Below are 24437 nucleotides of genomic sequence, written 5' to 3'. Positions count from 1 at the left end.
GATCTGTCCCTTACTCCATTCTATCAGCCAGTAAAGCATATTCCTATTAGTACTTCTATTGCAAATAAATATTTATTGTCCTAGAGGAATTCATTTTTTTTTGAACAAGAAATGATGAAGAAATCCAGAGGGTTCGATTCCTGGACAATTATGAAAATGTGGATCGGACATTTCCCATTTCTTCTTATTTTCCTCTCTAATAAAATGAAAGTACCCACTTTCCTCTCCCAGGCCGTGAGGGAGGTTTCGTTATACAATACCTGTGAAGTCAGTTTAGCTCCTCAGAAGACTGGTGTTATATAAACAGCAAATATTACCATCACTGGATTGAGTTGTGTAACATCTCAATGTTGCAGCCCAAAGACTTGAGAAGGATGTTTGTAGGTTTACCATACTTTGTTTCATAAAAATTTTGTTCCCACTTTTTCATTACCATCGCTCTTAAGAGAAATGTATTCCTGGTATTTGTAGAACACTATGTTTTAAAACTGAAGCAGTTCAGTTCTGTGAACTGATGAGGAGAGAGGAATACTTAATGAAATGTAGGCAAGGTCACATAGGAGATCCACGCTCTTCCTCCCCTTTTTGTCCCCCTATAGTCAAAAGGAGGTTTCAAAGGTAAGAATGCCCTTTGGAACTTTTGGAAACCTACTTCATTATTCTAGTGTTTTCTAAAGTTTTAGTTTTTCCCTAAATGCATCCAAGATCACACACCTTTTTCAAGTGAACTAGGGCTATTATAAATAATATCATTTTTTTTTTCTCAAAAGACCTCAAGGAGAAATTTTACTAATGTCATAACCAAAATGCTCCTAACCCCCATACTTGGTCACATCCCTGTTTCAAATGACTTCACTTAAAACACATTTAAGAGCTAACGTTGCAAATTAATTCCAACTCATTAAATAATAAGGACCATTAAAATTACCTTACTTTTCTGCTCACCATCTCCAAAAAATTGTAACAATATGAAAGAAAATGCTCTTTTAGACAAAAAGATGAGCGATATCAGGTCTGGGCCAAGAGAATGCAAAGAGATATTTTAAAGTTGTGAGCAGAGCTGCAATCAACTGCTTATCTCCAGACCCCAGTTTCTGAAGTAAGGCTCAGGACCTGCCATACTTGGGTTCAAATGCAAACTCACCAGGCCATCACATTGCATAGTCATTTTCCTTGAATGACCCAATCTGGAATGTCAAGAATTATTGCATCTATCCAGCTTTGTAATTCTTTTCTAGATTGAGCAATGTATAAACAGCAAAACAACATCTCAACCAAATTAAATTTTAAAAAATAGAGTGTGAAGCATTACTTTTCCAGATATAGCCTTGTCTATTAAGAATGCATCATCTTCAGCTCTCCATTATATTCAGAAATTTCATTAGGAAATAGATTCCATCAGAAATCAGGAGGCACACCAAACAGTTATTTTTGCTTTGCTGAATCGGTTGGGGAAAAAAAAAATCCTAAAACATTTTGATCAACAGCAAAGTTTAAATTATATATAGAGTTTAAAGTCCAGGATTCTGAGGACACATACAGAGAAATCAAAACACATATCCACCAAAAACCATAAATGCAAGATGTGGGGATTACAATGCAAGACTAAGAAGGTAAAGTATTCTTATATTAAGCCAGGTTCCTACTTAAATGTCTATTTCTGTTTTTATGATAATAGGAAGTCGGGAATTTTCCTTGAAAAATCTAATAATGTTCCAAGATTACAGATACTAGGAATTGGAGCATTATTAATTATCTTGTTTACCTAAGAAAAGGAATGTCCGAACTCAAAGAATACTGGAAAAGGAAAAGGATATTCTTGCCTACCTTCTTTTTAATGTGTCCAGAGAGGATGACTGGCTAGCACAAAATGACTTCATTAGTTAATAACAGAGCCAAGGTAAAGATCAATTTGATGAACTTCACTACTACCATACTATCTCTTCACTAGTCCATGCATCTTGCTGAGGTTGTCTTAAGTGAGTTAAATAAAGGGTAGTAGATTCCTTTCTCCTAAATAACTAAAAATAAATTAAAACTCTTTCTCTCTGTAATATGACAGATTAGTGACAGGCTAAATCAGGGATCAGAAAACTATGGCTGTTGGGTCAAATGTGGCTGGCAACCTATTTTTGTAAATAAAGTTTTATTGGTCTCCTTCCTTTACCTAGTGACTATGATTGCTTTTGTACCAGTTGTAACAGAGGTACTGAGCATTTACAACAGAGACCTTATGGTCCACAAAGCCTAAATTATTTATTTACTCTCTGTTCCTTTACAGACAAAGTTGGCTTGCTAATCACTAGAGCAGAGCTTTATTGCTAGATGCAATTATTTTCAAATAAAATATTTTCAAAATTGAATTCAAAAAAATTCTTCAGTGAGATGAACTCCAAAGGAAGAATGAGTAAGTCTCCTGTATAAATGACTATGCCTCAGGTGTAATTAAAATCACAAGTGCCACCCAAACTCTCAGTTTTCCTCCAGACCTAAGAGACTGTACCATTTCATGTTGGGTATGCTAAGTTTGATGGACTTCTTTTTTTTTTTCTTAAGATTTTATTTATTTATTTATTTATTTGAGAGATAGAGAGAAAGAGAACATGGGGGTGGAGGGGGTCAGAGGGAGAACCAGACTTCCCACTGAGCAGGGAGTCTGATGAGGGTTTGCTCCTGGGATTCCGGGATCATGACCTGAGTCAAAGGCAAACGCTTAACCAACTGAGCCACCCAGGCGCCCAAGTTTAATGGACTTCTTAGAAGAGTAAGGAAATGACTCTTACTTTCTTGCATTTGATAGAGAATCAGATTCTGATAAACTACATTTCCATTTTTTATTTTGATTCCCAAACAGATAATATTCAAAATAGAGTAGGTTTTTAAATTCTGTTGATAGAGAAAAATAAACTACAATGAAATCACAACTGTGCTGCTTTGCACTAGAAGTAAGGATTGCTCTCCCACGACAATGCTCTTACCTGTGTAATTTGGCTAGTACACCACAGTCACTTTCAACTACACCACGGTATTTAACATGCACTCTTAATCAGAATCTACTCCCCGAGCTCATAATCGACAGAAGACAAGAATATATAGGACAACATAACAAGACAGGCTGCACAATAAATGGCTGGATTCAACCTAAAGCTTCTGGATTTCCAATTTGATTAGCAAAAGTGGGGTAGGGAGGGTTGTGGGGGGAGGAAGGGGGAAATGGCATCATGAATCACATTCTCTACAGGTAATAACATAACACATTAACTGCCTACAGAAAAGAAAATAAATCTCAATTACTAAAAAAAGGCCCTCATCACTCAGTTGTCATTGTGTCATTCCTGCTTTGTAAAACACTTTCCATGCCTTGGAATTAAAAAGCTGTTTCTAACAAATAAATGCTCTGTTTCGTGATCATAATTACATGGCTTATACATTTTATTAAAAGACAATTCAAAAGATTATTGGCTTATTCTTTTTTTAAAAAGCAAAGGAAAAGGGATTTAACTCTCTTGTTCTGTACCGGGGAAAAATCCGTGCTCCTACTTAAGATGATCTGTAAATGTTAAACGATGTTGCCCTGCCATCTAGCGGTCTTGACCGGGAACACAATTTTGAAATGTAGTACTGGTTACTGCTTTGAAACCCTGTATTGATCTCTCCTATTACGCTCCAAAAACATCTCTGACTAAAAACACAAACCATAAATGTAAGAACCATAAACATAAATGATTGTGAAGTAAATTAGGTATGTTCTTAACCTGACATAAATTAATGACAAAGAATTCTAATTCAATTGAAATAAAGTTACTGCTACACCAGAAACTGATGAGGTACTGTTTGTTTGAAAGAGTCTGCATTAAATCCATATTAAATCTGTGGACTACATTTACCCATGTCATTTTCATAACTTTACAAATACCTACATTTATTAATTGAATTATAAATAATTTCTAAATAGTAGTTTCCAAAGATGAACATCATTTCAAAATCTTTCTGTACTATTTTAAATATAGATGACTAAGACTGTATTTCTGCATTTTGCTGTCCAACACCCCAACTACCAAATGGTTTAGTTACTCATTTCTGCACATTCTCTCACACTAAAATTTCCATAAATATTTAGAATAAGCACAATTTCAGCTTTAAAAATATAAAATTCTCTTCAGGAGAACTGTTATTATCAGAACTTCCTTGACTAGCATTTGACTTTTTCTGTGTAGAGTATACACTGAACCTTAAAATGTTAACATTTTATAAAATTAGTCTTTTGTTTTCTCCTGATAGACTTACATACACTTTGTCAGAGGGTGTATTAAACACTCAAACAAATATTTATAACATAGAGATATACAACAGGTTATTAGAAAAAGATACCAGCTTATGTATAGTATGAGAACATCAGATACAAGAAACTGCTGCTGCATTTGTTTTCAAAATGTAGAAATATGTATGTATAGACAATAAGATCTATATTATCTTTGTTTTATTATTTACTTTAAGGATAACATCCTGTATATCCTCTATTAGTAATTTTTCTTTGCCTGCCTCTGGCCATATCTAAAATCCTATGGGCCTCATGAAGGATAAGATTCACCTGAATGGAAAAGAATTTGAAGAATCAGGCGAAAAAGAGACAAATACTACTTCCCTGAAGCCCATTTACATATTCTCAAACCCATATGCAAATATGTACAAACATATTTGTATATATTCTCACATGTTTTACAAACACAGACTGTAAGATTTCTTGAAGGCTTTTAAAAATCTGCTCTCTTTAGTAACTGTGGTATAGTCTTGAATCTGCAAAATTGTTATCTCTGGTAACAAGAAGTATGCAAAGTTTTGAAGTCAGCAGCCAAGTGGTGGACATTATGTTCTTGCAGCTCAAAATTCGAAATACGTGCTTTCCGTCAGTAATGCTCTTTGAATCTTAGTATACATTTTACTATATGCATGTTATGGTTAATTCTTGTTTATTAATGCTAAATACAAAAATTCCATAGTGATGCATTGAGTTCAAAATTAATGATTACTGAAAATGACATCAAGGTTCAGTAGCAAGGTTTGGTTTCAAAGTCACTGTCCTATCCCTTAGATTGATTTCTTTTCCCCCAAAGCCCTCTTTAATTAACACTGGAGGCACTGATACAAGAAAACTTTTGACAAGCCTAGAATGAAAGGCTGGCTGATCTGATGATATGTAAGAAAATTTATGTTTCACATATATGTGTGTGTGTGTGTGTGTGTGTGTGTGTGTGTGTGTGTGTGTGTGTGTTCTCAACTACTTCAATAGATAATAGGCTTCTCCAAGTTTTGGTTATCAATAAAACAGGTTTTCTTCATGGAGAGGATGATTATGGAATGAGATGGAACAGCACAAGAACCAGAGAATGTGATAATACTAGGGAGTTTCTTGCAGTAAATAAAATGATGAGAAGGTCAAGAATTTTTTAAACTAGATTGTACTTTAAATAGAGAAAAAAGGGAGAAATTATATTAAATAATACGGTAATACCTAAAATGAATCAATGTATTTGTGGCAAGTATTACTAGAGGACTTATTATTAAATTGCCCTGTGGCATACTTATTAAAAGGACCAGGCACTCACTACATGCTTAATGACAGAAAATGGCCAGATCAATTTATCATCAAAATGTGTAATAGAGAACCCCACTGACTTACCACCAGGCCACCCTCTTTGTGTAAATGCTTACATTTTCCAAGCCCAGAAGCACGAGAAGTGGAATTGTAGTCATTCCTCCTTGGATCCATTCCTCCAGAGAGACTGTCCCATCATGATCATAGTCAATTTCTTCCATCATTTCATGGAGGATCTGGAATAGAGGAGATGAGGGAAAACTCGCTATGAATCAATAAAATAAATTTTGTAACAGAGAACAAAGCATTGCATTGAATTGGTTATAACAAACTGACTAGTCGCTAAGTGCAGAGTAGAGATAAATATCTAGGTAACGTGGTACAATGTCAATCCAATAACAGAATACAGTAGCATTGTTAAGATTTTCTAGAACCTGACTTCTTATATTATTCAACTTTTAGAAATAATTGGTTAACTTTTTAATACTTTGTCCCTGAATGGTACAGCTAAAACAAGAAAGTATCTCTAATTTAAGGGTAAAGTGGTCTTTAATTGCTTTCTCTAGATTTTTTTAATTCATACATATGCCAGATAATGTCTGAACAAATTAACTTCATCGCAGAGAGCTGAAATGATTCTTTGCTCAGTGGTAAGTGGTGGGGAAATTAAGCTGCTTTTAATTGCCTATCAGAACCTAATAAAGCCAAGAAGTTAAACCATCAAGTCATTTTTATTAGATTTCTTTTCTAAAGATGACTTATACAGAATGTCCCAAAATGTTCTCCACTGTGTTTGTTGTAATTACACTTATGTCTTAGTTTTATTGTGGTAATATCAGTATTTAGTCCAAAGGATTGCTGAGAGGGTTAAATGTGTTAATATGCTATAAATATCTTCAAAGAGCATCTAGCATGTATAGTAAGTGTCATATAGGTGTTGTTAATGTTATATTAACTATATATTACATAGTTACAATAACTATATATTATATGGTTACAATACAATAACTACCTTGGTTGCTAGAAAGGTACAACACTACCCATCCAACAGCACCAAAATGGCAAACATGTTAGAACTCCAATAAAGAAAGTAACTAACCACCTTTAATACAGAAATTTTCATCAAGTCACAAAAAAAAAAAAAAAGAAAGAAAGAAAAGAAATACAGAGAGCATTGGAACTGAAATTTGAAAGGTGCAATAAATGGAATGCTTGATATGTTGATAGAAGTGCTGTTTGCCTCAGAACTCCTGAACTTCATGGATGGATGTCTTTCCCATGAAGTATTTGAAAATCAGGTTATTTTCCTTCATACAAATTTAAATATAGATTGAAAAAGAAGAGACTTTTTGGAACAAAATGGTACTGAAATAATTATTTTATTATTCTCAAAATGAAAAGCAGGGAAAATTATTTAAAACTTGGCAAAATGCTGTAAGATCTTGTTAAAATGTCCCACCCCTTGAACGCGCTTCGATGAACTTGGAGAAATGAATAAAACTAGAAAACAGAGCATTGTTTCAGATGTTTGATGCTTTCATTTTGTACCTAATAAATCTCATGTGAGAGCCTGGGTTTGTTTTTTCAAAACCTCGTCCAAGGATGTCTCTGTCTTCCCTATTAACTGTCATGGACCTCAAACATTAGATTATCTTTATTCATATATGCAAATGTATCAGGGTTCTGACCACGTGTACAAATGTATGCACTGGTTTAAAATGGGCAGAGTTGGGATGCATGGGTGGTTCAGTCAATTAAGCATTGGCCTTCAGCTCAGGTCGTGGTCTCAGGGTCCTGGGATCGAGTCCCGGGTCAGGCTCCCTGCTGAGCAAGGAGCCTGTTTCTCCCTCTGCCTGCTCTGCCCATCGCTCCCCCTACTTGGATCTTTCTCTGACAAATCAATAAATAAAACCTTTTAAAGAAGTCAAATAAAATGGGCAGAGTTGTTGAATCATTAGGCAGGATGAGGCAGTCCCTATGACAGCAAACATACTGCCCAACGTAAGTCTTTTCATCTTTACTTTCTACTATTTATACCACTCATAGAAGTGGCAGATTTATCAGTGTGTGACACAAATGACAAATAATGCTATATAGTTTATTATTTGTATTTCCCAATAGGTCTTTGTCATAATTAGACTGCCTAGCCACCAACTGTTCCCTTTTTCAAATCATCCAGATCCCCCTTTTCCTCAAGTGCTTGGTTCCCTCAATATTTTTTCTGGGGAAGCAGCGGTGCCCCCTTCTGTTTCAAAAACTGACAGAAAAACATCTTCCTTCCTTCTATCACTCTAGCGAGGACAGGAGACTTGGCTGAAAGACATACAATATTCATGTGTATTGAGGTGAGTACAATGGAGAAAGCTGATTTAGATGAACAAAACCAAAAAGGGCAACAGAACTTAAAAAAGAAGTCCCTTGATCTCAGTGAAAATAGTATTAAGATGACTCAAGCAGTATTCTTAGAATCACATATAAGTTACCAATATTACTTATTATTCCATATACAAACTGCAACTTTGTGAATATCTGTTATGCCTTATGTGCACAGCATGGTGTATTTCCATACCCTCCCAAAAAGAAAAACAGTTGAGTTAAAAACTTGGAGAACCCCAATCCCAGTAAGAACGGTGACCCTCCTTGGGATATGACACCACATATAACTTTGTTTCACTTTACTGGCACTGCTTTCCAAAGCAAAGGAAATGCTACCACAGCTCTCTTATCATGCTACTATCATGTTGCTATAAGGCTTTTTAAAATTCTTATAAAATGTAAGTCATTCAAATAAAATTGATTTGTATACGCTTAATTCATTTACAATTTGATCAACCTAGTTGGTTTCAAGAATAAACTAATCAATAAGGTACTTATCAGCTCTCCCCAAAATATTACTTGTAGTTAAAGTCAAAGTTTCTAATCAAGTATGTTTTTTTTTTTTTAAAGAATTTTTTATTTATTTACTTGACAGAAAGAGATCACAAGTGGGCAGAGAGGCAGGCAGAGAGAGAGAGAGGGAAGCAGGCCCCCTGTTGAGCAGAGAGCCCGATGCGGGACTCGATCCCAGGACCCTGAGATCATGACCTGAGCCGAAGGCAGCTCCTTAACCTACTGAGCCACCCAGGTGCCCCCTCTAATCAAGTATGTTTTAATATACATTGGAATAATGTTGTACTTTTGGTATAAATCTGTTAAAAATAAGAAGTTGTTATATTCTTAAAAGCCTCTTAGATATCATTTCTTTGAACAAATTATTACAGTTTTCTAGCTCTATCTTTAACTGGCTGAAGAGCTGTGAGAAGTAACTTGAACATGCCGGGGTCCCAATTCCCTTATCTGTAAAATGAGTAAAATCATAGTATCTATCTCAGAGAGCTACAAGCATCGAGTAACACATATACAGGAAATAACAACAGTGCCCTCCACACAGTCAACTGTCACCAGCTTCTTAAGTGACTTCATCTTCTTTTAGAATGAAGATTTACCTATTTCCATAAAAGGAAAATAAAGACATCATGAATAACATACATTAACTCTGACGATTTTATGGCATGGCATAACCTTGGCAGTATCCACCGGCAGCTTCTGCTTACCTAAAGATATATGAGATCGTCATTCAAATTAATTTCCATGAAGAAGAAAAGCAAAAGTTACTGCTAAGAGCTTCAGAACACTATGTATACCTTTTCTTGTTCAGAATCCACTTTCGCTACTGAATAGAATATTAACTTAGGGTTATCAAAAGAAAACATCAAATGGCAGTAGTGTATTAGGGTTCCAAAAAAAGAGAAAAGCGACATGGGCCTTCTAGAATGTAGCCAATGAGTAAATCATCCATATACCTACTGGATTGAGTTCAGTGACATCCCATTCAAGGTATTCAGCGACATGCATCATTTGACTGATGATATTTTCTAGTTCCTGGAGAGGAGAGAGAAAGAGAGAGAGAGAAGAGGGAGAAAAAGTGAATACAGGGTCTTTGTAAGATTTTCAAACGTTGACTTATAAGAATTGTTTTGTTTAACATGTAATTCAAAAACCAAAAGTCACATGATTAATTTGTGTATTATATATAATTTGTACATATAAATTAATTTATATATAATATGTTCTTTCAACAGTATGATTATACACAAAAGAAGCACTTGAATATAAATTTGTTTGTACTTTGTCTAGAAGTCTTCACCAGGAGAGGGCACAATTACACAAAAAAAAGCTTTTCTTCCAGTAGAAGATTTTTTTTTTTAAGAAAGAAAATCTGTCTTTGGAAAGGAGCATCTGATCAAAATGGGAGCAGACATATTTTCACAAGATGTGATGTTTAAGTTACCCAGTATCCTGACCCTTTGGGTTGGAAACAGGTGTGGAAGAATTGGAGAAGTGTTTTAGGGCAACTGAAAGGTTTATTTTTATTCTGATACACTGAGAACGTATGCTGACAGTTCTAGCCATTAATGGATATAATTTGCTCTGCTAGAGGTGTGTTCAGAGTCAAGGTTTGGAAGCTAAATAGATGTACAGTTTATTTTTTAAGGAAATAGAATTTTAGTTAGAATTTTCATATTATTTTACTCAAGTGTCAACTCTTTGAAGAATGATTAACTAATACATATGCCCTGAATAAATAAAGCATTTGTTCATACCTATTGAATAAAGCATTTGCTCATTCCCTATCTCCAGAAAAGATTATACATCCTTTGTTAATGCTAGTAATTTTAAATATAGTCACTGACATAATTAAATGTGGTACCTTAATGGTGTAATAATTTAAAATATAAGAAATATAAAAGAATAAGGTTTGAAAACATATTAATTAGAGATTATTCTACTCAAATCTCCAATCTAATATATGTAGCTGATATCCATACAGCAAAGAAGGAAATATGGTAAAAGAGGTTGTCGTTTGGGGGACGATGGATCCATCTGAGGAACTCACGAAAGCTCCATTCCTCTCTTGAGAAAAAACATAATCATGAAAATGTTGTCTAGGTAACACAGGCTGCCCCAGGAAAAAATACAAATATAAACATGTTTCCTTATTACAGTTAAGAAAAATTTTAAACTAAATTACCTTGGAATTATAGCTTAGAATTGTGTGTCTGTCTTCGCCTATTTATGCCTTGATGATTTGGAGTGAAAGTCCCTGGACATGTTTTTAGGAACGGAAACTCTTTTTATGTAGGTATTTGACACTAGTCATTTAAGATTCAGGTTTCTCATCCATAAAATCAGTATTCTACTCTTACCTAGTGCATAGAGTTGCTGCAAAGAGTAAGCATGCTATTATATGAAATACATTTATGCTGCCTGGCATACTGCATGGGATCAATAAATATTCACTAGTATTATTACACATAGTGGTCATTTTCAAAATATCAATTTTCCTCTGGTTGGCCTCTAATATGTGATGTACTATACCTTTAAATTTCTAAGATTAATGATATCAGAATGTGCAATTTCAACCTGATAGTGAAGAAAATATAATGGGTGGTAAGTTGCCTGGAGAAAAACATGTAAATAAAATTCAGGCCTTTAATTATAAAATAGACTAGTTTAATCATAAATCAGTTTATTTATTCCCAACTCATTGTTTAATATTAGATGTATAGTTATAAATATTGCAATATACTATATGTTAACAACAATAACGCAAAATGGCCAGAGACCAAAAAAAGCATTTGACTGAATTTTCAAATCAGCTGCCAACCCATCGCTAAAAGCCTAGTAAAGAAACATCCTTTTAATTTAATTAAAAAGAAACATTAAACAAAATAAAATTTCATTTAAATATAATTTGCATTAGCATAGTCAGAAGTGCTACAATAAGCATATGGAAATATCTAGAAAAGTCTAAACTCCTCGCTGTGAAATGCCACCAGAAAATGAGCAAATGTATCATGTAGCTTAATATTCCTAAATGGATAAGCACTTAAAAATGATAGCATTTAAAAAATTGGAGAGACTTAAACATAAGGAATCCCACAATCACAGCATCAATTTACATTGGTGATCATTTCCTAAAGGAGGAATTAAATATTTTTATCTCTCTCTGGAGAAGCTAATGTGCCATTACCCTACTCAACGTTACATAAATATGTATCCCACTTCATTGCTTTCCTTGTAGAATTCTATTTGAGTTCTGCCACAGGGAGGAGTATCAGATGAAGAGAGAAACTCACTCATTATCTGAAGTAATGTTCATTTTAATCAATTTAAAAATATCAAAACATTTGTTATTTAAGGTACCTGTATACGTCAAGATTTCCATAGCCTTACACTTGTTATGTTTTAAGATTCTTCTATTTCCTTTATAGAAGAGTCAATATATGAAAAATGGGTCACTAACAAACATAAAATGCATTTTTGGATGGATTTATATTTGAAGCACTGATTTGTGCAATAAAACTAAGAATCTAACTACTCCTTTGAAAACTATCAATGATTTGTGTATATTACAAATACAATAAACATTAAATATTCCTTTTAGTTAAATCATTCAGAGATGGTATTATTCTCCTATTGCTTTTTATGACTAAAATGATAAAGAGTACAAGTTACAATTTAAATTAAAAAGGAAAGTTGGTTAAAGCAATTTATAAATAAATGTATTTTAATAGCATATATGACTAAAAGAATTTTAAAACATGCGAAAAATGATAAAATGATTAACTTTATAATTCCTTTCAATTCTACTGGAATTCTTGTTATTTTTCTTAGTGTCAAACCTCAGACTTTTTTTTTTCTTTCTAGATCAATGGTCTCAACTTTCTCATGTATTATTCAAACAACATTGGGGTCTTTTTTATCTTTCCATGCATTAAAAAGTCACTTTTTTTCTAGTAAAATTATTCAACAGAACAATTGTAATCTTAACAGTTTTTTTTTTTTTCTTCAGATCACTCTCTTTCAAAAAGTAGGATGATCAAAATGCTGTGTGAGTGCATGGAAATTATATTAAGTGTGTCTTCTGTGGTAATAGCTATAAATTTATTCATTGCATTTTCAGAACAAACTACTTTGAAATTTTCACAGAAAATTTGAAGAAAAAAATTACCGAGCTGTCCAGGAAGCCATTCCCATCTGTGTCATAGAGGCGAAACATAACTAGAAATAAAAGAGGTGTTGAAAAAAAAATTAGAGGCAAGTAAGATCAACGTTAGTATAAGACATATTCTTTAAAATTTCCTTTCTGTCAAAAGCAAATATTCAATCCTCTCCTATTCAAAAACACGGATTTGTAAGATCATATCTCAAGTTAATTTGAGAATGAATGAGTCAATTAATAAAAATACTAAATAGCAGATATATAAGGTCAAACAATTTTTGTTATATATCTAGAAAACACTAAAAGTTACCATTTTTGCTCAATTTTTAAATTTTAAGATCATTCAATGAAAACTCAAAAATAAAAGAAGAGAAGGAATGTTAGATCTTCGGAGTCGGGATATTAAAGGGCAGAGTGAATAAGAAAAAACAAACGGATTCGGAGGTCTGGAAACCAAATTTGGAATCTGCGATCCACTAGCACATGAGCAAAGTCCAACACTGTTCTCTTATCTGTCAAATGAGAATAACCACCCTGTCTTGAGACACAAGCGTGAAAATTGATACACACAAATGCGTATCAAAAGCTGTAGGTCACTACACAAACATAAGCCATCGTTTTGACTGATCTCTAAGCAGCATGCAAAATAAGGGAATTTTTCTGATGCAGGGCAAGACACAAAATGCATTATTATCACAGTTATAATGGTGTATTTGTTGCAATCTGAGATGTACTTTCCGAGGATAACCACTCTTTGAATTAAACAAGGAAAAGGAAAGTCCTGTCTCTGCAATGGTGAGCACAGGAAAACAGAAGGACAGCGGGCCTCTCTAGCCTAAGGGTTCCCTCATAAATTCACACACCACCAGGAGACTAGAGAAGGGGCTGCAGGTGCCATTTTGAGATAAACAGAGAAGAATGGCACAGCTGTTAAAACAGAGTAGTGGAAGTGAGAGTATTTGTTGGGTTTGCATAATTTCTGGGAGAATCTTGATGGCTGGGGTCTACAATATTAAATAAAGACATTGGTAAAAAGGAGACATAATTGTGCAATGAATGACCTTGATCATGTATCTGTTAACTAATTACTATTTTTGTACTTAAAAATAATTATTACATTTCACCAACCGAAAATATGATTATTTATTTATAAGATGCTATAACCAGTCTGCATACAACTAAAAGGAAAAAAATGTTTACAATCTAATCATTGTGTTCTATTTATTGTAAAATGCAAAAAGACTTTCAAGATGTGAAACGTGTAAGAGGAAATGTGTATCCATTGAATTAAGAAACATAATGTTATGCTGGCTAAGGACCTAAATATCTTTATTTGCAAACCATAATGATTACTGTCTCTCATACACTCAATAAATAACAAATATTCAGAAAGAAAAATCCTACCAGAACATGGATCCTAAGCAAGATTTTTAAAGAAGATGTCAAGATTTTCTAGTAGAGCAGAAAATAGTAAAAATCACTTTGTAAGTGACAAGAATTCACACACCACTCAAAGAATAGATTCAGTACCACAACCAAGGCAAGTATTTATAAAAGCCTGGCTGTATTTTAGAACGAGGGGCACCGGTGACTGATCCTCCCTGTAATAAATGATTGCCTGACCATTTTTAGATGGATATATGGAAACCCTATACCTCTTGGTAAAACTTGTTGGAAACATGGGCTCGAAAACATACACACAAGCAGACTCTGTGTGGGGGAACCTGCCATTCATTTCTGACAGCATCTGAAACTTCTTCCTATGCTCCTAAAGCTACACTTTACAAAACACAGTAACAGATGAAACACCAGATATCCTGTCCTTACTAACCTGACTTGAAGGTAGAGTTTACACATGACCCAGACTCCATCAATCAGAAGAAAAACACACTGATCCATCACCAATCTTGGTGACCCAAGAAAAAAGGGGCTACCCAATTCATTCTGGTGATGGGAGCTGCAGCAGCAGCAGCGGTCGGAGAGAGAGAGAAACCAGACTCCTGGATGTCTCAGGGGTATTGACAATAAAGGGTGTTCTGCTTGTACACAGAGAGGAAGCAATGGGGATTTTCCCCCAGTTTAATTTAGCACTTAATTTCATCACTGATCCTAAAGAACCATCCTCCAAATCTGGGTCTCTATCTCTCCTAATGATTTTGTCTGTTTCTCAATATCATTTAAAAAACAATAACCTGGGGGCACCTGGGTGGCTCAGTCAGTTGAATTCTGACTCTTGATGTTAGCTCAGGTCATGATCTCAAGGTTATGAGCTACAGCCCCAGGTCAAACTCCACGCTGGGAAGTGAGCCTGCTTAAGATTCTCTCCCTCTCCCCCTTCTTCTTCTCCCCCTTTAATAAAATAAAATAAAATAAAAATAAAAATCAATAACCAGCTTTACTTAAAAAAATTAAAATTTAAAAAATGGGTGCCTGGGTGGCTCAGTTGGCTGGGCAACTGCCTTTGGCTCAGGTCATGATCCTGGAGTTCCGGGATCGAGTCCCACATCAGGCTCTCTACTCCCAGGGAGTCTGCTTCTCCCATTGACCTCTCTCCTCTCATGCTTTCTCTCTCTCAAATAAATAAATAAGATCTTAAAAAAAAAGATTAAAAAAAATTAAAACTAACCTGGCTTTTTGTCTCTCCCAGTGATACTGTGCACTCAACATTGGCACTTAGTTCACATCAAACATAAAGATGAGATCAAAATAAATTTTAAGTTTAAACTAAACTTTATTTTTAATAAAACATGAACTTTAATTTTAACATTAAACTATAAAGCTTCTAGAAGAAAATATAGGAGGATATCTTCATAAACTTAAGGTAAGTCCACATGAACCACCAATGATTTAAAAAAAAAAAAAAAAGTAAGTTAAAGTTCATCAGGGTTAGAACTTCCGCTCATAAAAATAAAGTTAAATAAAGAAATAAGTGAAAAAAAGGGGGAAAAAAAAGAAAGAAAAGAATAAGAAAAAAATGTAAGCCACCATGGTGGTGTAAACCACCAATGATTAAAAAAAAAAAAAAAAGTAAGTTAAAGTTCATCAGGGTTAGAACTTCCGCTCATAAAAATAAAGTTAAATAAAGAAATAAGTGAAAAAAAGGGGAAAAAAGAGAAAGAAAAGAATAAGAAAAAAATGTAAGCCAACCACAGACTTGAGAACCTTTCAGAACACACATATCTGACAAAGGGCTTATTTCTTGAATATATGAACAAACCCTGTAACTCTAATAAAATGACAAACAACCCAAATAATAAAAAGGCAAAAAAATCAAACATATAATTAAAAAATGGAAGATACTAGGAATGGCCAGTCATTATAAAGTGCTCAACATCACCAATAAGACAAAAATTTAAACCAGAGACCACCATATATCTATTAGAAAAAGAGTCTGGAATTCAAATTTGTTTTGTTTTTGTTTTTGTTTTTGTTTTCCTCTAAAGAAAAACGGCTCAGTCTCCTCAAACTGCTCAGCTTCTCAGCCTTAGTTGTTTAAGAACTTGCCATTTAAAAATAGTGGCAGAAGCCAGGCTCCCCTCTCCCAGAAAATTGACCACAAATCCAATATGCTTCACAATTCCCTGAAGTTTTTGGACAGTTTAAAAAAATACTATATACACATTTTCTAGTTGTTCCCAGTAGGGATGTTGGTCTGAAAACACACTACTCACTCTTGTCTGAAGTAGAAGTCCTGACATCTTTTAAAATGATTTCTAAACACATTAATAGGGGTTAATGGTTGTCTATGAATTCTAATTCATCAAAGAAAAACTGGGAGAAATTTAAGTTCTAATCAGAATAGCAGTAAGAAAAACTGCATACACATATTGAGCACTAACTATAAGGTACTCTAAATCTGACCAAGTCAAATTAAGAACAGAAGTTTCCTTTTGACCTGAATAAGAAAGAGAAATTCTAGGATTTTGATTTTTAGAGCCGTGTCTATTTTCCTAATTTAAAATTACAGTGGGGTTCGTGCAAAATAGGAAGTATTGAATACACCTCCCTATCTTAGCTTTCGAGTGAACAGTCACTAGAGTAACAATATGGTACGAGATAGGCATAAATCAACAAGCACAAAGAAAATCTGTGAAGTGGGCACCTGGGTGGCTCAGTGGGTAAAGCCTCTGCTTTCGGCTCAGGTCGTGATCTCAGAGTCCTGGGATCGAGCCCCGCATTGGGCTCTCTGCTTGGCGGGAAGCCTGCTTCCTCCTCTCTCTCTGCCTGCCTCTCTGCCTACTTGTGATCTCTGTCTGTCAAATAAATAAATAAAATCTTAAAAAAAGAAAATCTGAGAGGAAAAAATTACCAGCAACTTTAAGAAGCTGGGAAACACAGGCTGACTGATTTAGAAACCAAAGAAATGATGACAATCTTCACAGAAAGAAGTTAGACCCTCAAATGCCACCTTTCACACTCTACCCAACAGTATGCCAGCTCCCTTCCCCAGGAGAAGACTAGACATTGAGGCACTATAGCACTCAAACCCAGGGGATGCTGAGCTCAGGATGGTAGGGGTACTATCCCCCAAACAAGGTATTTATGTGAAAGTCTCAGTAGTGAAAGTTGAAAGCATAAGTCCTCTTCCTTAACTCAGCGAGTCACAATTAAACCTCACCCACACACCCACCTGCCCATCACACCAAGGAGTCCTTCCAAAACAAGTAATTTGCGGGAAAACAACAACAACAAAGCAGGGAGGCAGAAAAAAACCTTGTAAGAGGAAATTTGCAATCCACACAAGAGGAGCATGTAAGAATCAGGCTGAGAACAAAATGAATCCTCTGTATAGTTAAAAGCATGATAGAAGTAGTAAAACAAAAACTTATCACAGATGTAGAAGGTCCCAGATGTAAAAAAAAAAAAAAAAAAAGAAAAGAAAGAAAAAGTAATTTAAATTTCTGTCTTGGGAGTATCTGTATCCAAAAATAATGGTTCTAGGAAGACAGAGCAAGTAAAGAAGAAAGTAACTAACAATGAAAAGATTAAAGAACAAATGAAGGGCACAGAGTTCCAAACCAGAATTTACAGTGGAGGATTTAGAAATTGATTGGTTATATAGATACGGAGAAACTAATGAAATAAAGAAAGAAGGCAGATATTAGCACCATGGGAAAAAAAATGTCTTGGTAAGCCTATGGTAATCTTTCCCTTTTAAAACTACATTTGAATGATACTGATAATATTAATTAATTATCCTAGCTTCAAATATTATTATAAGATTATTTCTTAGAATTTAAAAGTAAAGTTAAGCTCCAAGGTCAAGTGAAACATCGAACAAATAGTTCTTATTCTTAAAACTAACATAATAAGGATACAGATTTTTAGGTGCAAAAATATTTTAAGCCCAATATTAAAATTACTCTGTCAACATGATAGCTTCCAAATGTGACTACCTTTTTCAAAGTTATAAGTTAGTTTAACCCACTTTTTTTCTATTTTTATGTTCATGTAATTTCCCTTTATATAGAAACAATTATGCTCCCACACATGAATTTGGTTAAAAGATCAGGGCAAAGGCATATTATGCAATATAAGGTTCATTCTTTATATCTAGAATTTTTTCCCTTCCAAAAGATTTGCAAGTTTTTAATCTGTTTTCTCCTTGAACATTCTACTAAATACACTCCAGTGTTTTTATACTTGGCATACCATATGATTCATAATAAAAATATTAATATGGAATTTCTTATTAAGCATTAGAAAATTTATTTTTTAAAGGCCTATAAGCTAGAATCTTTTAATTCACAATTTTTTACTGTTTTATATATTTTAAGACCCACTTAAACTTTTGGGGCAGAGGTGAAAAAAAATTAGCTGCTTGGGAGTTTGTGACATCTAATGCAATGAAGCAATGTTTTCTCTTTTTTCCTCCGGAGAAATGACAATAAAGATAAGGAAAGGAAACTTTTCAAAATAAAAGAGCACCTTAACAGTAAGGCAGAAATCATGGGTATTAGTCACAGCCAGATAAACTAGTGCTATAATTAATAATCCGTCTCTCTGGGCTTCAGTTTTTTTCATTGACACTAGAGGGAAGTTGACTATCCTGATACTTAGGATCTCTTCAATGTTAAATCCAATTGTTCTACGATTAATACTATACATACCAGTGACTTTAACACACAGGTTAGTCTTCATTATCTGTGGGTCAGTTATCTATTTTCTGGTTATTTTCAAACCGATTTCTCTCCAGTCATTTTCATTAAATGTAAGCTAACAAAAGTTATTTTAGTTAAGTCATGAACAATTCATAAACACCAATCCAAATTGGTGCATTTATCTTCAAGTCACAGTACAGGGGCGCCTGGGTGGCTCAGCAGGTTAAGAGTCTGCCTTCAGCTCAGATCACGATGCCAGGATCCAGAGACCCAGCCCGGAGTCTGACTTCCTGCTCAGCAGAGTCTGCTTCTCCCTCTCCCTCTGCACCTCCCCGACTCGTTTTCTCTCTTTCTCTCTCAAAAAATAAATAAATAAAATATTTTTTTAAAGTCACAGTATAAATGAATTTAGTATTATTCCATCCTTTAAATAATTCACATTATTTTTCTCTTCTCAAGCATCCACTGGCTTCAATACAATTCCATTTAAGTATCATTTACTTAGCATCTGTCTCTTAAAATACACACACACGTCGTAGCTGATAGGGTGGGAAGTCAGACACAGCACAAACGTACAAGAAGGAGTAAAATGTATTCAATTAGGAGGTGGCAAGAGGAATCACGGCATGAGCTGGACCTCAAGCGTGCACTGCACTGGACCTGATATATGCTGAGAAAGAACCCTCCCAGCAAATGCACGTTAGAAGCAAAGGTGCAAAGACAGAAAGGTTTGGCGTTTGTCTGATGATTGAAACGTAGATCCATGTGACAGGGACATTGTGCACATGTGTGCAGGTCAAAGGTAAAGGCAAGACTGACAAAGTGAGTGGGGGTCTAACTGTAGAGTCCAATCAGTTTATAGTTGCTAAGTAAGGGCTTCAGTTTATGTATTATTCAACAGGGAACTGTCAAAGGGACACATTCACCCTGAGTCATAAGAAGAAGAGGAAAGAAAATGTCTAGAAGTTGACAGGTTCTAGGTAACATGAAAGGAAGTTACAAGAATTCACACCTAATGAGCGAGATGATGATTAAATAGGTAGGTGTTGGAACAATGAAGCATCTGGATTAACTTTTAGCTAAAGAAGTTGACGACTAGCAAAACACCAAAGGCATGCTGGGCCAGCTCAGGTTTTGAGTGGAGTTATAACCCGTAGAATGATCTTTTTATTTTACTAACTCTCTGCCACCTCAGTATACAAGCAGAGAAATTGGGTGCCTAAGGGTCCAATGAGCGAAAGGCAACAGGCAAATTGAGGAGGGAGGGAAATGGTTAAGAGACAAGAATACTCAACTTACTTATATTTCATAGAACAAACATTTATGTGAGCTAGAAATGTGAAGGAATTTACGTGAGCAGATATTGGGTCATCTAATTTTCATAGCAAACATATGAGATAAATATTGCTATGATTCCAATTTTACAGCTGGAGAAACTGAGGCCTGAAGAGTTTTTTTGTTTTGTCTTGTTTTGCTTTAATGTGTCCTAGTCACTCATAAGTGTCAAAGCTAGGCCGCATTCAATTAGTGAAACCAAGAATCTAGGCTCTTAAATACTGTGCTTCGCTATATTTGAAAGTGGTGGGGGGTGGGGGGAGTTAAGTGACCATAGTCTATGGTCAAAGTAAAATACGAAAGCTTAAAATTTTAGAGTAAGAACAGTCTTTGGAATTTATAAGGCATGGGGTATTGCTGCAGAAGTGGGTGACTGAAATAAAATGGGGGTGAGGTCACAGAATTGGAGAAAGGCAAGGAAACTAAAAGAGGAAGATACTAAAAGGATCTCCACAAAGTCCTATAGCAGGCTTGGGGTGGAGAGGACAGATCAACCTTGGTACAGTGTTCTCATCCATGCATCTGGGTGGTTGGTATCTGATACCCACAAGGAGAGAGGAAAATGAAATCCCCCACGACCTCAACACGTATACACAAAAACCCCTATGCACACGCACGCACGTGCACACATACTCTGCAAGGATCCATGGCAGCAGGTGAATAAACACCATCTACCTGAGCAGGCCTCGGTATGAGCAAAGTTCTCAGTGAGAAAATATGATTGGAGCAAGTAAAGTAAAGTGAAGATATGGCATACAATCGGCGGAAAGTTCAAGAGCTCCTGTTTGTTTCCTCTCAATGAAAAAACGATCTTTATTCTAAACATTGGGTGAACACCTGGCAGAAAAGACAGGTGGGAAGATGAGAGGTGACAGCAAGTGACAAAGAGATTTCTAAAACATCATTTTGGGGGAAAAAGTATTCCTTTTATAAACATTTACAACAATGCCATTATTTTATGTAATAACCCAGAGAACCTACCAAAAACTGTTGCCATTCAACAATTCCGAGAAACAATCCTCCTTTCAGAGAAACTGCATGTGTGTGGGGTTTTTTTTTTTTTGGTTTTTTTTTTTGGTTTTTTTTTTTTGCATGTCTGTGTTTTCATGGACCAAAGGAACCACATAAACCAGGGCTCCTCAAAATGTGGTCCCCGGAACAGCAACATCAGCATCCCCTGGACACCTGTTATACATGAACATTCTGAGGCCCCCCTCCAGGCCTGCTGAATTGCCTACCCTGCATTTGGGGCCCAGAATAAACTGTGTGTTCATAAGTCCTGCAGGTGATGTTAAGTGTGATAAAATGTAAGAAATTCTGGCCTAAGCCAGTGTGCATGTATTCCTTTCTGTTCAGCTACCTAGAAATTAAGATCCAAATTCAGCATTCACCACCCAAAGTTAATTGTATTGGGCATTCACTCCTATTTATTTCTGTGTTAATTTTAATTGCTTTTTCCATTTTTTTTCTCTCCTGTAGTTTATATTATGTTTAATAAGTCCCAAACTTATTTTGGAAATAAGTTTATATTAAATTAACCACAAACATTCGATTTCTTTCAAGTATTACTGAAAATAAATGTCAAGTTTAAAAAATTTAAAAATCTGTAACTACAGAAGAATACATGAAATGTTTGATGGCAGAAAAGGAACAATGTCTAGTCCATGGACAGGAGAGTGAGTGACAGGAATGGATTCTGAATTAACCGATGTAGGGAAGGGCCGGGCGCCGGCATTTAAGAAACAGACCAAAACAGGCTCCCGATAACCAAGGACCAGGTTAAGTTCCTCCACATTGGAGGATAGTAGAGATGAGAACCAGAGTGGAGCAGAGTCAGAGGCACACCTTCATGCGTTCTGAAGCTGGCATGCATCTACTTTGAAGAGTCTAGTGAAAACCACAGTGACGGTGTCAGGCCCCAACAAGTCTACCCATGACAAGAGTCTAAAGCAACAGTTAAGGAAAATGGCAGACGTGCCTGGATCTGATGTAGGTTTGGGAAAGAGCTGGAAAGGGTGCCTGGATGGCTCAGAAGTTAAGCATCTGCCTTTGGCTCAGGTCATGATCCCAGAGTCCTGGGATCAAGCCCCACATTGGGCTCCCTGCTCAGCAGGAAGCCTGCTTCCCCCCTCACATTCCCCTTGCTTGTGTTCCTGCTCTCACTGTCTGTCTGTCTGTCTGTCTGTCTCTCTCTCTCTCTGTGTCAAATAAATAAATAAAATGTTAAAAAAAAAAAAGAGCTGGAAAATTCAAAGACAGTGCAGAGGAAAGGGGGTTGAAAGGTCAGTGGCATGTCAGGTTTGATCTGATTCATTAAGTATTTTTAAGTGATGTGTGGGTTACCATTCTGCCTACAGTTGTGGACAAATACTGATGATTCTTAAACTCGCACTGAAAACTTAAAAGTATGCCTCTTAGGAATTCTACCTTAAAATTAAAACGCTTCCAGTCGACACAAAAATAATTAAAGTGTGACACAAAGAGCATGTTGAACAGGAGCGACAGTGCCTTCATTCCATTCCAGACCTGGAAAAAGGTCTGTGCCTTTGTATGTTGAAAATCATCCCAAACACGGACCTGATAACACCTGAGCAAACTTTCTCCTTGGCTGTCACTTCAGTAGAAAGTCCCTGAACACTAATATTTATTTTGGAATGAGAGAGATTTCTGTATGTCCTTAGGAATACAAATAAATCTTGAAATGCAAATATTCAACATTTAGGAATAATAAATACGTATTTAAAAAATGATGTTAATATGGTTTATTTGTAACTTACACAGGTGTGACTTAAATAGTCACACTACGGTAAATTCGTTATTAGTAAGAGAATATCATCAATGTGCTACTATTAGATTAACTAAACATGCTTTCAAATGGTAAATTCTGAGACATCACACTGTTCTAGATCTACTTGAAAATATCAAACTTAGGATTTATATCTTCACTATCATTTCAGTAGCAAGAATTTTTAATTCATTTTAATACCATCCAATATAATCAAGTTAATCAGACTCCTGAATAAGCCACCAGCTCTACGTTTAGCAGGGGCTTTGGAGACAGACTAGATTATTAAATGCTGCCTTAGAGTAAATATTTGAAAAATATTTTCCTGCATTGCAATGAGTACAATTTGCCACCAGAGGGAGCTCAGACACTATAGTTTAATTAAAGACCGCAATTCATTTCCTTTAAATTCTCAATTGGAAGTATCTGCTCTGTTGTAGAAGAAAGCAACAGAGCTATTGTTTATTTGTAATATCCACAGTCAACTTCTATACATGAAACTTGCAAGCTTGACATGTGAGAAATCATTTTTCCCTGGGAAAGAAAGTATCAGTGCTGACATTTTCGAGGAAGATGGCCAATACTCAAGTTGTCTGTGTACAAATGAACCCCACTGTTGACTAAGGACAAGATCTCCTCCACACTAGAAATAAAGGTTTTTTCCAAAACAACTCAAATGACACTTTCCAATATCATGTTACCAAACTAAGGGACAGTCAAGAAAGCCATTTGACAGACCAATACGCTCAAGAAATACTCCGTAATAAAGGGAACTTGATGTAAACCTGAAATTGACAGATTAGTAAAATCCTTTGTTTGATTCCCAATGAAGGAATTTTTATTTATTAACCAAAGTTACTTCATTTAATGAAAATTTAGACAACTATAGCAGATCCAGTTTTAAAATTCATTACTATCTAGACAGTCCCTTCCCTAACCCCTGCCGTGATAAGTAAACTAAACAAAGAAACACATACACTCGAGTTTATCCTCAGGTCTTCCTCGTTCAAGGAGAGAAAGATAACAGACAATGTCCTTCAGATGGATTACTTCTGGGGAACACGTATTCGCAGGAGAAGTACGGGGAGGGGTGATGGCACCTTTATTCATTCTCAGACCTGGAAAAAAAAAATTGCCTTTATATTCTTAAAAATATCCATACAGTGCTTTCAAAGAAAAAGACACCTAAGAAAATAGATAACACATAGACCATGTAGAGAACTAAATTTCTTGGGTAAAAAAATAGCCAAATTCCCTGGAACTCTAGGATAGCAGAGCCAGATATAGTCTATGATTACTGTAAATAATTCAGTTTTTTTGGTATTCAGGAACATGGAGATTGCTCCATCTGACTATAAGGGAAAGCATGTTGGGGTCAGAATCCTCTTGGCCAGGGTGAGCTGGTAGACAAATTTAAACACATGAACAACCACTTTTCTCTTCCACCTTTCTCTGCTTTAGGGCGTGACAATGATAAATCAGCTAAAAAGATATGAAAATTGGCCTTTAAAGAAACACTGAAGAAGAGACTTGAGTCTGTCATAGTATGATTTATATGTTGACAATCAGGAATCA

General features: G+C 35.3%; 1 protein-coding gene across 3 annotated transcripts in view; it reads right to left on the bottom strand.

Annotated features, from left to right (window-relative positions):
* Positions 1-24437, bottom strand: part of DGKB (diacylglycerol kinase beta) — a 684789-nt gene that overhangs the window by 480640 nt on the left and 179712 nt on the right. For all 3 annotated transcript variants that reach the window (XM_046021573.1, XM_046021575.1, XM_046021574.1), the window contains 4 exons: positions 23840-23980; positions 12651-12700; positions 9443-9517; positions 5713-5832 (listed from right to left, as the gene is read on the bottom strand). In XM_046021573.1, the coding sequence (XP_045877529.1) occupies positions 5713-5832; positions 9443-9517; positions 12651-12700; positions 23840-23980 (386 nt within the window). The remainder of the gene's footprint in view (positions 1-5712; positions 5833-9442; positions 9518-12650; positions 12701-23839; positions 23981-24437) is intronic.

This window comes from Meles meles, chromosome 10, assembly GCF_922984935.1.
Source record: "Meles meles chromosome 10, mMelMel3.1 paternal haplotype, whole genome shotgun sequence".
NCBI classification, from domain to species: domain Eukaryota; kingdom Metazoa; phylum Chordata; class Mammalia; order Carnivora; family Mustelidae; genus Meles; species Meles meles.
Note: the sequence above shows the minus strand (reverse complement) of the source record. Positions and strands in the feature narration are given on the sequence as shown.